The 13890-nt window shown below is 35.6% G+C and overlaps 1 protein-coding gene across 2 annotated transcripts in view; it reads right to left on the bottom strand.

Annotated features, from left to right (window-relative positions):
- Positions 1 to 13890, bottom strand: part of LOC140921168 (S-adenosylmethionine decarboxylase proenzyme-like) — a 15274-nt gene continuing 1384 nt past the window's right edge. Inside the window, exons 2-13 of one of the 2 annotated variants that reach the window (XM_073371147.1) lie at positions 9034 to 9120; positions 7838 to 7964; positions 7648 to 7722; positions 6848 to 6875; positions 6186 to 6231; positions 5890 to 5950; positions 5085 to 5165; positions 3938 to 4027; positions 3474 to 3539; positions 2441 to 2515; positions 1242 to 1322; positions 1 to 255 (exon numbers count right to left, since the gene is read on the bottom strand). In XM_073371147.1, the coding sequence (XP_073227248.1) occupies positions 127 to 255; positions 1242 to 1322; positions 2441 to 2515; positions 3474 to 3539; positions 3938 to 4027; positions 5085 to 5165; positions 5890 to 5950; positions 6186 to 6231; positions 6848 to 6875; positions 7648 to 7722; positions 7838 to 7964; positions 9034 to 9120 (946 nt within the window). In that variant the 3' untranslated portion in view covers positions 1 to 126. Of the gene's footprint in view, positions 256 to 1241; positions 1323 to 2440; positions 2516 to 3473; positions 3540 to 3937; positions 4028 to 5084; positions 5166 to 5889; positions 5951 to 6185; positions 6232 to 6847; positions 6876 to 7647; positions 7723 to 7837; positions 7965 to 9033; positions 9125 to 13890 lie in introns of those variants that run through there. The other variant, XM_073371141.1, reaches the window with a different exon arrangement.

Below are 13890 nucleotides of genomic sequence, written 5' to 3'. Positions count from 1 at the left end.
ACGCTATTTGAACTGAACTGTACTGTCATAATACATTTCCAAACCACGCTGTGGTCTATTCTAAAAGACCATGTCATTACCTAGAATATATCTCTTGTCGTGACCTAGTATATATCTCTTAATGTCCTAGATTTTTTCATAATGACCATACGTCAGGTTATACATTTTCATTTGCGACAACTGGAGGTCATTGCGTTTGTAGCCTGCAATAGAACCCTCTTGAAAGGTTTTGTATGAAAATCCACATGGCGCCCCCTGCAGAAACACAAAATAACAGACATTCACAATATAATTTCTGACTTTAGTGACACGGGAACGAATAACGGAGAACTTAACATTTTGACGAACACAATGAAGACGAGCGCGGACTGTTATGAAATGACTATAGACTATCTAGGCTTTCAGCAAGAGATCTGTGTTGTTCTAAAGGGCAACCTTCGTGTTTGCATCCTTTTTCTTGTAATGTTGTAGTTCTTATTTTACATAGTTTTATATACGCTGTCTGTTTATTCGGTACACTTTTTTTAAGGTACTGTGCCATCAAAGGTACGGTTTTTAGTGCAGTTTTCGTCTTATCTCCTAGAAGTGTAAGATGTGCATTCACCTGTAAGATACATTTGGATGACTGACTGACTCAATAATATCTATTTATATGAACTGTACCAAGGAACAGCATTATGAATGGGCTGAACCCGGGAGTCATGTTATAAGCAAGTCGGAACTGATCGTTTAGAGGCGACGTTGCTCATTGACCTTACTGCTCAATTAAGTCACGATGTTACTGATCAATTGTCAGTAAAGCCATGATGTTATAGGAGTACTCTAAGCCCTAACGTGGGTTTTCTGTATACAGCTATTTCGAGAAAGGTTGTTGGAAAAAGTGCACGCGACAATCACGAAAGGTATTGTGGGCAGTTTTGAGTTCACTGTTCTTCAGAGAAATTTGAGAGAATTGCACGAGAGGCCTTAGATATATGTTTGCGAGTGCTAAAGGAAAGCAACAAAAGTATGTTCGACAGCTACCGTGTAAGCAACAGTGAATTGATCATATCCCATATTACCTTTCGGGATTGTCGCGTGCACATTTTTTCCAACACGTTTTCTCGAAATAGCTGTATACTGACTGGTCTCTTTCTGATGACAAAATATCAAATATCTAACAAATGCCCGGGCGGGGACGGGATGGACGGACACACGTGGAATTGACTGAGCCTTAATACTTAAAAGTGATTGATGCTAACCTCATTGGCAAACAAAGTCATAAGGAATCTTCCAGGTTTGAAAGCTTCAAGGACCCTGCTGATCAGTTCTTTATAGGAACTCTAAGAGAAAACAAGAAGTATCGTTCACGTATTATATAAACACCAGTGAAATACCAGGTGAGCTTTCGCGTGAAAACGTAATATCTTTACATGTGAAAATATCACCATTGCTATGGCTACATAATAAATCGCGCCTTTCACACCAAAACTATTAAAGTGAAATGGTTTGGTATTTCATTGGTGTTTATATAATAAAGAGAACATTACATGGTCGCTTGGAGATACCTTTTCAAGTTTTCCAAGACCTTAGGTTAAGCTGTCACTTTCAAAAATGTTCACGGTTTTTCTCGTTTGGGGGTATTTTTTTACCTTAAACAGTTCAACAGACACAAACTCAGGTGTCCATCAAAAAGCGTGCCGTTTGGGCTCTATAATTACTCCTCTCTATCTTCAATTGTCCTTGCTTTGTCATCTGCAGTAACTAATCTACCAAACAAAACTTTAATTTTCCATGACTCTCAAGGACTGACAAGTAAATTTCAAGACTTTCCAGGCCTGAAAAATAAAATTCTTAAATTCCATGACTTTCCAGGTTTTCCAAGACCTGTACGAACCCTGACAAATATTATCATTGAAGCTTTCGACAGCATAAGCATTGACCCTTTAAGCCCCAATATCCACATACAAATTCCCCAAACCGATCTCCATACATTTCCTTTAAGAATTAGTTGAGAGAATTTAATAAAACATCAAGGCATTTTCTCTTTAGTGATCATTTTATTAATTTCCACAACCTTATCTCTCGACAATGTATGGATATTGTGAGGAAAAAATTGATGTTGGTCACTATTGGGACTTTAAACATTAACTTAGATGACACTTGAGAATTTCGCCACGTGGCAACCAATGATCAAAAATCATAAGGTAGTTCATAAATCCTGCCTCACAATAGAACTGCTTCAAAGAAAGATTTCCTTAATTCTGCTAAATAGATACAAGGGTATGTGAGACTATATAATACAAAACTCAGGAACAAAATGGTAAGTAAATAAGTACAAGAGTAACAACTCAAATGCAGGATAACATGAGGATTAAAATAAAAGAAAAGACAACTGTCTCCCCTCCGTTATTTGAGCTGTACTTTCATCTCTTCTATATTCTTGGTTTTTTCAACTTACCATTTTAATATTGGTTTCAAAGCTGACATAAGAGCACTCAGGCTGTGGAGTAATATGGATGTTGAAGTAGCTTTCCTAATGTGTGAGAGAGAAAAGATTCACATAAGGGAGTTAACTTACAGGCTTATGTAGCACATCATCACATCACAATAAATTCCTGTAGCGGATGTCTGTGGCGAACAGATTGACTACTCTACTTAGATTTTTGCCACCTTTCGTTGACATCTGTACCCAACAAAAGGTAAAGGTAAAGAGTCTTTACTTTACATCGGTAGATAGAAATAGTTATCTGACTAACAAATCTGAGGCTAACAGCGTGCTCATTTCCCCCCAAATCCATCACACCTCTCTGATTAGCTCACAGACTGGTATGGGGCATATAATAATAATAATAATAATAATAATAATAATAATAATAATAATAATAATAATAATAATAATAATAATAATAATAATAATAATCTTTATTGAGGATATCAATTTTACTGATAAGTGATTTACAAGAGAGTCCTCAAAAATTAAAAAAGGACAAAAAGGAAAAATAAAGACTAACATATGAATATATAAAAATTAAACTAAAAACTATTTACATTTCTTAACACTCTTTTAAAACTAGCTAATGATGGGCTTTGTCTGATTGAAAGGTCTAATTTATTCCAATCGTTTGAGGCAAAGTTTGTCGAGGTCCAATGGCCCCAGTTCCTATTATATGCACTCTTACGGAACTGGACCATTGGAGTAATAAATATTGTAGTAATATTTGTTTGCAAAACAACCTTACACTACAAGAGTCAACAGAATTATACAGCATAATAATGCTCTGTGATAAGAACAAAATGACATCTGTTCTTTAGAAGGATTTGCAGGAGGGAGAGCAGCAAGGTATTAAATTTGCTGTTACTGTTGTTGTTTCATGAAAACGTTTTTCACATCTCTAGCTTTCATAGTGTGATAAACATTTGCAAAATTAAGTCCTGCAGAAGTTGGTAACATTAAGGTTACTAGTCAGAGTATTAAAAAACGGGCAGCTCACCCGGAGGTGTTCCATGGTAGGAAACCACTCTGGAGTAATGACATTGTTGTTCCCTAATGCCAACATCTGTCACACCAGTAATAAATGTTAAACAAGTTGCCTTGTTTCAGATTATTGCTATTTATTCACAGACACCTTCAAAGTAAAACCAACTGTTAAGGTTTATTAACTTTACTAAATTGCTGATATTTGCAGAGTAAAATTAATAATTAAATAATTAATGAAACTGTCTTACACTGGCCCGGGACTCATCCAAGGCTTATGTTTGTGCAAATGGAGTGGAAATTAAACAAAAACCCCTGCCTGGATTTGCCACATAGATTACCTGTATGGTAGTTAAAAGATGTTTTAAAGCTGATATTCATTGAGAAAACTCTCCATAGAATTATACTTCAGATAGTTTTTCTTTAAAAAGAAAAGGTAAGACCTTTATATATAATATATACTAATTATTTTTCACTTACATCCAGAAGCCCATTGGCTGAATACCCACAGGGTTCAAACAAAGCAGCATCGATCACTGCCCCAGGAAGAAACTCACTGATGCCTGTCTCCTAGGTGACAAGGAAATAAAATAATACAGTATTCATAAAATTCTAACCGCAAATCAAATGGGTGCATTTTTCCCTTATAAAAACATGTTTTTCCCTTTTTATTCTAATGTGCTACCGAATATGTACAGAGATATTAGCACTATATTAAGTAAATAAAATTATTATTATTATTATTGTTATTATTATTGTCAGTAATAATATTTTCAAGGAAGCGGTTCCTGATTGTTGTCTGTGTTCCAGGTTACACAAACAGAAGGTTCCATACCTACTTTTTCTTCTACATCAATATTAATAATATTGCAAGAAAAGGATATTATATTAGCTGGCAGCTGGCTAATTTTGCCTGCTAATCTGCCAACTACTTTCATAAGGAAACAATGTTGATTTATTACTACCACCTGAAACTGCCAGCAATGTTTTGAAAACTCAATGCCGTAATATTTAATATAATTAAATTGTTCCCATTCAGTTCTCCATGATCTGCCTTTGAGTGAAATACATGGTACTAATGAACTAAAAAGTAAACACAGTGATTTTTATCAGAATAGTTTACTGATACAAAACGTCTTGTTTTCCATCAGTCAGTTTTGTAAAAAAAGATTTCTGAGGAAGTATGCCCACAGACAGTATTAGTTTGTTAGGACCTGTGAAACTGACTGCTGTAGACGTCGACAAAATCTGGAATGGATCTCTAAGGGGTAACAGACAGGGTTTTACATGGGTTAATTGATCCAGGTTTTGTTCCCTCTGCACTGCTGTCTACCTTTAAAAAGCCTCCTTCTGTTTCAAACCTTAAAGGAAACAGATCATTATACGTTTCTGGGAAACTTGCCACCTACCCCTCACCTAAGCCAACATTAACTCCTACTTCTCACTTAGGGCAAATTGTTGGCTTAGGGGAGGGGTAGGTGGGCAGTTTCCTGGAAACGTACAATGATCCAAAGAAACCAGGGGCAAAACTAGCTACAAAATAAGAGCTCAAATCTAAGGAAGTTGCCTCTACAAGACTTGAATGTGACTTATTCATGTAAACATTACCCTGGCAAAAAAAGCCCACCTTAGTGACTTCATCAGGATCAGAATATTTTGACTTGTAGAACTTGTTCATAACCTCTCGATCAAGATCCAGCATCAAGATGTATACAAGTTAACGAAAAATTACTTTAAATGATCCCTTTCCCAAGGAATGTAATTGTAGTATTTTACAAAACAAAGGCGTCAAGAAAAAACTTTAAACTTCATCATGAGCGAATATGAGCATCTCAAGCCAAGTCTCAGGTTACCTCAGTTCCATAAAAACCCATTGACAGGGTCAATTTGTACATTAGTAACATATATACCCTCACAGAGATGCCAAGATCTGGAGACTCCCCCCTTTCAACAACCAACCCCACCCCTCCCCCCCCCTCCATATCAACATGAATTGATTTTAATTGTAATTGTAATGACAAAATAATCTTTGTCATTGATAAAATATTGCACAAAAATACCCCAGAAACCATACTACGGGTCAAATTTGGGCTGAATTCCATACTAAAGCACAGGAAAGCTCAAAAGTTGATTTTATCTGGGAGATTTGGTGACCTGTCAAGAGAGTAGGAGATTGATCAAGTATCTGCGAGACTTCTGGATAATCTTGGAGAGTTGGCATACATGTATCTGCTTTCACATACAGTTAACCGTTTGAAAGTCAGTTGACATTCCATTGTGAGTCTCAATTCTTGACTCAATTCTCAATTCCTGCATGAATCCAGGATCCAGAATCAAGAACAATTTATCAAGAACTAAGACGAGGTTAGAAGCATAGGATTAAGGTAAAACTTAACTTGAGGTGCTACTCTGAGTAAAACTTAAAAGGATATCTCCAAAGTTTGGTCAGGCTCAGTCACTCCTGGTAAGATGTTATCAAGTGTGTACAAGTACCTAGAACATAAATACCGGTAAAATAAATTATTAACTCATCATCATCATAATAATTCAGTTGCAGTGTGGCCAAAAGCTTCCTCCAAAGGTTACAAGCAATAAAGGAAAATAACCAAAAGAGGAAAATTGTTGATGTTGTATTAAAAAACAGTTAATATTCTTCTCATTTTAACAATGTACATTGGTAATTAAGAATAAGTCTTGAGCAGGTTTTGAGTTGTACATAATTGTTTACCATGTATCTTGACCATTTAATCTTCCAAGAGCATATCCTGCACCATCTAAGAATAGGAAAAATAGTTACAGTTTTAAAGATAAAATTAACTTCCTATCAGAAACATCCTGCCTTTGAGCTTTAGCATAGATTTATAAATTCAAACTAGGTTGTAAAAAAGATGAAACAGCAGAACTTAACTGCTTCACTGTTTCATAGAGATATATATTATGTAGGAAAATAGGTCAATTTTTAACTTTAGACTTGGCGCCGAGGCTTGGAGGAAGAAAGGAAATGTATTATTCATTGCTAAGATGACTTCTTTTGTTTTATTCTCCAAAGCTTTGGTGCCGAGTCTGAATTTTACATGTAATGAATTCAAACTACATTAATACCTTTGGCTTGTGTGTGCCTTTACTTTTTTTTACATTCATGATACAGAAACAAAGGGGGCCATAGAAAGAGTCTGTATTAAGTGGGTTAAATTTAGAGGAAATGAAATGGCATGTTTTCTCCAGGAACAGGGAAAACTGTCTGTATTAAGTGAGTGTCCGTAAAGTGGGGGTTTGACTGTGTATTGTAATTTGGTCTATTTTGTTGGTCCTCTTTTTTTCCTAAGATGAACTGAATAATATGATCTACTACAAGAGACACATGAAATCTACAGAAGTGTCAGAACATACCTGAAAATAATTTATCTAGCCACTGGACCTACAAAGAAACAAAAAAAAACCCACTATGATAGGTCCAACATAATATTCATATGACCAGTGGATTGGATGGATTTTGGCATCAATTTCAACAATGAACGAAATTAACATTTTGAAATTGTGCATAGTAATATGAATACCAGTGTTCTCACCAGGATTTTGCCTTGGGGAGTCCCAGGGCCCCCTCTTCTGAGAAATAGGGGCCCTGTAAGAACATTAGGGGGACAAAGTTACAAAAAACATGCGGTACGAAGAACCTGAGCCCGCACTCCAAAATGTCTGTTACATGAAGTACCTACCTGATCCAATATGGCGGAAGAGGTGTTTACGATTCAGAGGAGGAGTTTACGATGTAGTGGGACGTGCGTGGGACCAGTGAAAGTAAAGGCAACAAAATTAAAGACTCATCTGATATCATGTTTTTTATTTATTCAAACAAACAGAATGCTTTAGTGTTAGGTTGACCATTAAAACGTTTGACTCGTAGCTTGCCCCTGCGCCCTAACGGGCGCATCTTCTTGGTTTTAATGCGCCATTTCAGTTTTTCTTGCGGGAATCCCGCAAGGCCGCGGCCTGGTGAGAACACTGGAATACACATTCAAACCCAAGCTCAAAAAATAATATCTTTCCCTCTGCCTATACTTATTTGCTACTCATAAAATTATTTACAAGAAATGTACTCAACTATCCATGATTTATCACTTTGTTTACATAGAAATGAATGAATGAATAAGAATTAAACACAGAATATTAAAAAGAAACACAAGGCAGACCTCTTGCTCAAAAGTTTGGTGAGGTGCTGGCTGTAGGCTGGGTGCTAGGTAATTCATACGTGAATAGAAGAAATCCTGCAAAACATTATCAAAGCTACATTAATAAATAAGTAATGCACCGCATACCATCTAAACTAGTAGCAGACAAACGTTTACATTTTTCTCCATTGATAACTTAAGTTGTACATACCTGCACCTCTGTCAATCCACACTCTGTTGCTGCAAGTTCTAGCAAAGGTTTAATGCAGTACAAGAGAGTAGTTTGTCCACATGTCTTGAGGATTACTCGTGTACGGGATACAAACAAGCTGCTCTCACTATAAAATAAGGGAGATCAGAATCATGAGCATTAAAGACATTCTGGCATGTAAAAGTTTGGTTATGGAACACGTCTCTCTAATTTTGAATACCCTTCTACTAGACTGGAGATACAATAAAATCATAATATATTTTTTATTCCTTCACTTCTTAAACTAAACCTTAATGTATGTGTGACACGATTTTTTTTTGGATATCCTCTAAGAATGGATATAGAATGCAAATAAGGTAATCTGATCAAGAATGCAAGTTTAAACCTTCTACCACCCATAATCTGATCATGTGCATTTTGACCTTCTAACCCATGAAACTTTTCTTCTGGTACATGTACATTTAAGGGTGCTGCAATTAATACCCATCACTGAGAAGTCAAAAAATTAAATAAAAGCTGAGCAGGATTTAAAAAGAAATAAAAAACCATTAAACACAAAAACAAATAAATAAATAAATAAAAATAATAATAATAAAATATAAAAAATTAAAAGGGCTGTGTCACGGCAGTCCAGTTCATTTTGTTTAATTTTGCTAATTACTCGCCCTCAATCGCTATGGAACTTAAAGTAAGCAAAGAAATTACATGTAAATGACAAAATCAGAGATCCGAGACAAACAAATATGTCTCCTGAGCATTATTTTTGAAGCTGCAAGGAGCAGGGATCAACTTTGAAAAACTGCATGTTAGGGTACGGCTGAACAGTTTTCAAAAACCCTAATTTCAATCTGTTTCAATCTTCTTCAGTTTTGCCAATCCGTAGCATCTGTTGTTTCTGTTGCGTTATTTTAACCTTCCTTTAAAGTTTTAAGCCGTTATTTTTTGTTTCTCTTAATCTAATGGGCATTTTGTAATTTCCTAATTTGGCCGAATTTCGTGGCACAGCTCCTTTTAATAACACCAAATGAATATAATGTCCATATACATGTTCATCTTATTCCTTATCCAAAGCACCCAAGCATTGGAGCGAGAGCGTTTTACTAAGCCTGCAATTAGAAATCTGAAACACCTTGCATTGATCTCACTTACAATCAATTAACCTTTAGTTGTTTTTTACTAATGCAATATGTACCTACCTGAGAAGATATGCAATCATATCTTCATTCCTCTTCTCACTGATGATAGTGCAACTCACAAGCGTCAAAAGATTTGACCACTTCTCTCTGTAAAAAAAAGAATAACGCATTCATGCCTTTGTAGAGTAATAACAATAACAAAAAATATTGTATTATAATATTTGGTATTAATTTAATAACAAAACACAAAGACAATTCTAACTGGAAATACTTGCATCAAACTCTCACAACCCTTTTGGTAGCGCAACTCAAGTTAAGCCATGTGAAATAAAGATTGAATAAGATTAAAGTTAAGCCATGTTGGATGAGCGACCCTCTGTGAATATCCTGTCAAGAAGATCCCACTGTATTCCTTCTGTTTTCTTCTTATTATTTCTGTATTGCCCTGTTTCATTTTCAAATATGTAAATAATTGAAAAACATATTTAGCATTACCTTGGCAGCTTAGTTAAAAAAAAATTACAAACACGGCAGTTTGCATGCAAGATCAACTTGGGTCTGAAGTATGGAGCTGAAACTGTTATCCATCAGATGTGAAAGCATCAAGCTAAATGTGGATTTTTCAGGGTATAATTCTAAATGGATTCCAAATATTGGATATCACTAATTAGGGAAAAAAGCAATGTTTTGACAGTACACAAAGCCAAAATAAAACACACTTCCGACAAACATATTGCACAAGCTAAACAAACTTGCCTGTGAAGTTAGACACTGACAAAAGTTCTTTTATCTTGATTCAGCGTGCAAAGAAAGTAGTGTCCGATAGCCCAGGGCTAGTGAAGTTTCCTTTCGGGCAAGTAAATTCTGTTCTTAACTTGCCTGACTGGCAAATGGCGTTTTTTGAGGAATTCAAATTGAAGAAGAACTGTGAAATCAATTCTGCTCGTCAAAAAGCTTTTGGGCTAGTTGAAATGACCTTTGGGCTAGTAAATACCTGAATGGCAAGCTGTGAAAATGCTTTTCTTTCCACCCTGTGACTTTTGCTCTTATTAAATTAAGCTACTGGTCCAAGTTGCTACAATGTTTTCTGCAACAATACTTCTGCAGTCAAACGTTCTTGCCAAGACCATTTTTTGATCATCGAAAAGGCCACAAAAACAGCCAAAACATTGGACCTAGTTTGTTGCCTTGATGACATCATTGCGGACACCCGTCACCTGAAGTAAAGATATATAAATATACCACAAAATTCCAAAAATAAGCCCCTCCAACTATAAGTCCCCCAAACAGGTTACGCAAAAAACCCTCCGTTAATCACCCCTCCAAATATAAGGCCCCCAGGGGCTCCTACTTGGAAAATAAAACAAAGCAAAAACAGTAAATTTACTTCCAAATATAAGGCTAGCTTAATCAATTTTGAAACACAAATTTCCCTCTGTAGATAAGCCCCTCTGAATAAAAGCCCCTCAAAAAGGGCCTTTGAAAAATATAAGCCACGGGGCTTTTTTTTTTTCGGAATTTTATGGTATATAAAGCCAACTTGTTTCTGCCTTGCCATGTGATCCACACACATTCCATGAGTGATGCAAATTTCAATAAAATCAAAACATGAGAAATTTGAAATTGTTTTGCTAGGAGTGAAAAAAAAAAGCAATTTAAGCACGCGTGTGATGGCGCGTACTGTCCAATTACCTAGGCATGATGCATACTGTCCTATTCAACTGTCCAATTAAGGTTGAAATCAGGGCAGTTGATAGCAATCAGTTTTGAGAATTTCAATATAGTTATGATTAGTAATGGTAACAGGACTGAGTGGAGTCCAATTCGGTCTGTAATCATACAAGTGATTAACAAAATGGGACGACGGCGTAGCGGGAGTCCGATTTGTTTAATCACGAGTATGATTACAGACTGAATTGGACGACACGAAGTTCTGTTACCAATTAATCATAACTTTAACAAAGTTTGTGATATAACAGGCTATTTTTTAAAATCAAAACACAAGAAATTTGAAATTTTGTTTTGCTAGCAGTGAAAAAAAAGCCATTTAAGCGCATGCGTGATGGCGCGTACTGTCCAATTACTTAGGCATGACGAGTACTGTCCTATTAAACTGTCCAATTAAGGCTGAAATCAGGGCAGTTGATAGCCAATCAGATTTGACAATTTTGTTATAGTTATGATTAATCAAGTAATAGCAGAACCACACAACAATGGTTATCGATGACATGTAATAAGTCATTATGGACACGGACACCACCAGAACCAGAGGAATGGGGGCAGTGAAGGAAAGTGTATCCTTTTGAGCATATATTATGCAAAGTAAATTGACGCATTCATCCACAATGCAATCTTTGAGTTGTAGAGTTTTGTTGACAATCTGGCATTTAAGAGACACAATTTAAGTGGTAAAGAAGAAGGTGAGAGAGAAGAACATCGATTGACTGGAACAAGGTTTTCCAGACAGCGACCAATAAGGGATGCTTTGTTTTTGGTTGCATTATTAGTATGGCTGATGATAGTTTTGATGTTATAGCATCAGGAAGAATGCACAACAGATTTTTCACCTCAACATCGACGAGTTCTAAGCAAGCTCAGTCCTTGTAAGTGTTGACAGAGGGCAGAAGGCAGCGAAGATTTACACTTAAAGCCATAAAGTTGTTGATGTGAATTAATTACCCTGTTGGCTGTGGAATTTGCATCGCTGGTACAGTTATGAATATTAAAATAGTGACAATGAAATACATTTTCCAGGCCAGGATTGCAATGAATGTCCATGCACACAAAAAGATCCATCCAGAAAAGAGAGCTGTGTAGGGTGAGAGTAAGTAGACCATGCTTGGAAACCTTGTGGATCACAGTGGAAATGTCTATTTTATTTGACAGGGCATACCACAAAATTAATGATCTAATAAACGCCCACTCTCAAATAAATGCCTCTTATCTAATAAACGCTCCCCCTACGCTGTTAAGTTTGTATATGTTTTTTATTTTGCCTTTCAGAAGACAAAAACAAGTATACTGCACCCTTGAAGTGGCTGAACTTTTATTATACAGTGTATGTTAACCATTGACCAAACATAATGCCAAAATTGCCAAAATTGCAAAAGACGTGTAAATAAAAGTCGTTGCAAAATTCAAACGTACAAAATTTAATACCATATGTAAATTCAAATCACAGAAAAAATTGATAAAACACTTGATAAAAGCAACACATAAAAGATATGTATTGGCAAATATACTGTACACAACTTCCATTTTGTATCTTCTATAGTGAAATAGTGCAAACACACTTAAAAGTTTCTTATTAAATACATTTATAAAATAACTAAGATAGTACAAGCGCTCTGATTGGCTGAGAGGGGAGTTTGCATGAGAGTATGTAAACATTGTTGTGGCATCAAGATGTTTTGCTTTTCGCACGCTAATCACACAAGCACAAATTTGAAAAGTTTTCAAGTTCAAAACTCGACAAGTTTTACTTTATTTACCAATTCCTTCGTCGGCTGAAACTTGGAAAATCGTTACAAAGAAAGTGTGTCAATTTTTTTTGCATAAGCTGACATTTTAAGCAAGAAAAGTCCGTATTTTGGAAGCATCTTTTTGCAAAACAAGAACTGATTACGCGTGCAAGACTTTGTGGACAAGACTTTGCGACTGGTAAGAATTTCTCTTTTAATCAGTGCCATACAAAGAGTTTTGCGTTTTTCTCAGGAAATTTATTTTATAAAAGCAACAGAAAACTTTTTACCTGTGTTTGCATAGCCTGATATAAACACTCGAGGCGTTGGGAGAATTCTCGACAGTTATGCAAACCCTTGACTTCATCTCGGGTTTGCATATCTGTCTCGAATTCTCCCAACCCCTCTCGTGTTTATATCAGGCTATGCGAACATGGAAAACGTTTTCTATTGCTTAAGTACATTGTACACATTTTGCTTTTTACAGTTTACTAGAAATTTTTAAAGTTCAGACTTTTTGAAAAAATAAAATTACGTTGAGAATGCTTGAATCGTGAAATATAATGCCCTTTTTTCATAGTTGTCTAATTGAAATCGCGAAAATAAAAACCCGTGAAATACTGTCTCGCCAAAATTACAAAATTAAGTATCCACAAAATTATGTACCAATAAGATAATTTACGTGCCCCGAAAGAAGTAGCAAATAAGTTTTAATAAAGAATGTCACAACCAAAAAATATATCATGAATGATTAAAATTATTACATGTTGTTTTTTCATAAAGGCCCACTGGTTTCATGTTATGCTTTTTTGTATTAATACTGTATTTCAGTCAATTTTTCACACATTCTTTTGATTGTTTTGCCAATAAAACACACAAGGTTTACACAAACTTGGTTCAAGCACAATGCAATGTTTGTTCATTGTTTGTAGGGGTTGATTGCATGGCTGACAAACGAAACTTGAATGAAAGCTACATTTTAGTGAATGAAAAACCTGCTTTCTTGCAATAAGTACATTATTTGCTCACAACTAAAATTTCATGCACCAATTGAACCATGCATTTTTTACAAGCCCTAGGATTTCAAATCTCATGTATATATCAATTTTTCGGTTCCGTGCCCAGAGATCATGGGAAACCGTCTGAAACAATCTTTTGGTTCCATGAAAATTCATAGAAACCCACTTTTATTTCTTTTCATGAACATGGGAAACATGTTGTTAAAACATACTTTAAAATTAAAGAACATCAGTAAGTACTATTATTTACAAAAAACTTCAATGTCTACATTAAAACATCAGAAGGTCAGTAGACCTTGTCAGGGTTTTGGGAGCCATCTTGATGAGTAGGCAACTGCGTGTGAAATTACAGTGTTTGTATCATAATCTAATGTCAAATAATTTCCCTAACATGGCTGTGAAATCCTCACTAAAAGACCGCCTTGTAAATGTTTTTA

This window comes from Porites lutea, chromosome 1 (assembly GCF_958299795.1).
Source record: "Porites lutea chromosome 1, jaPorLute2.1, whole genome shotgun sequence".
In the NCBI taxonomy this organism is placed as follows: Eukaryota; Metazoa; Cnidaria; class Anthozoa; order Scleractinia; family Poritidae; genus Porites; species Porites lutea.
This window is presented reverse-complemented; position numbering and strand designations above follow the sequence as displayed.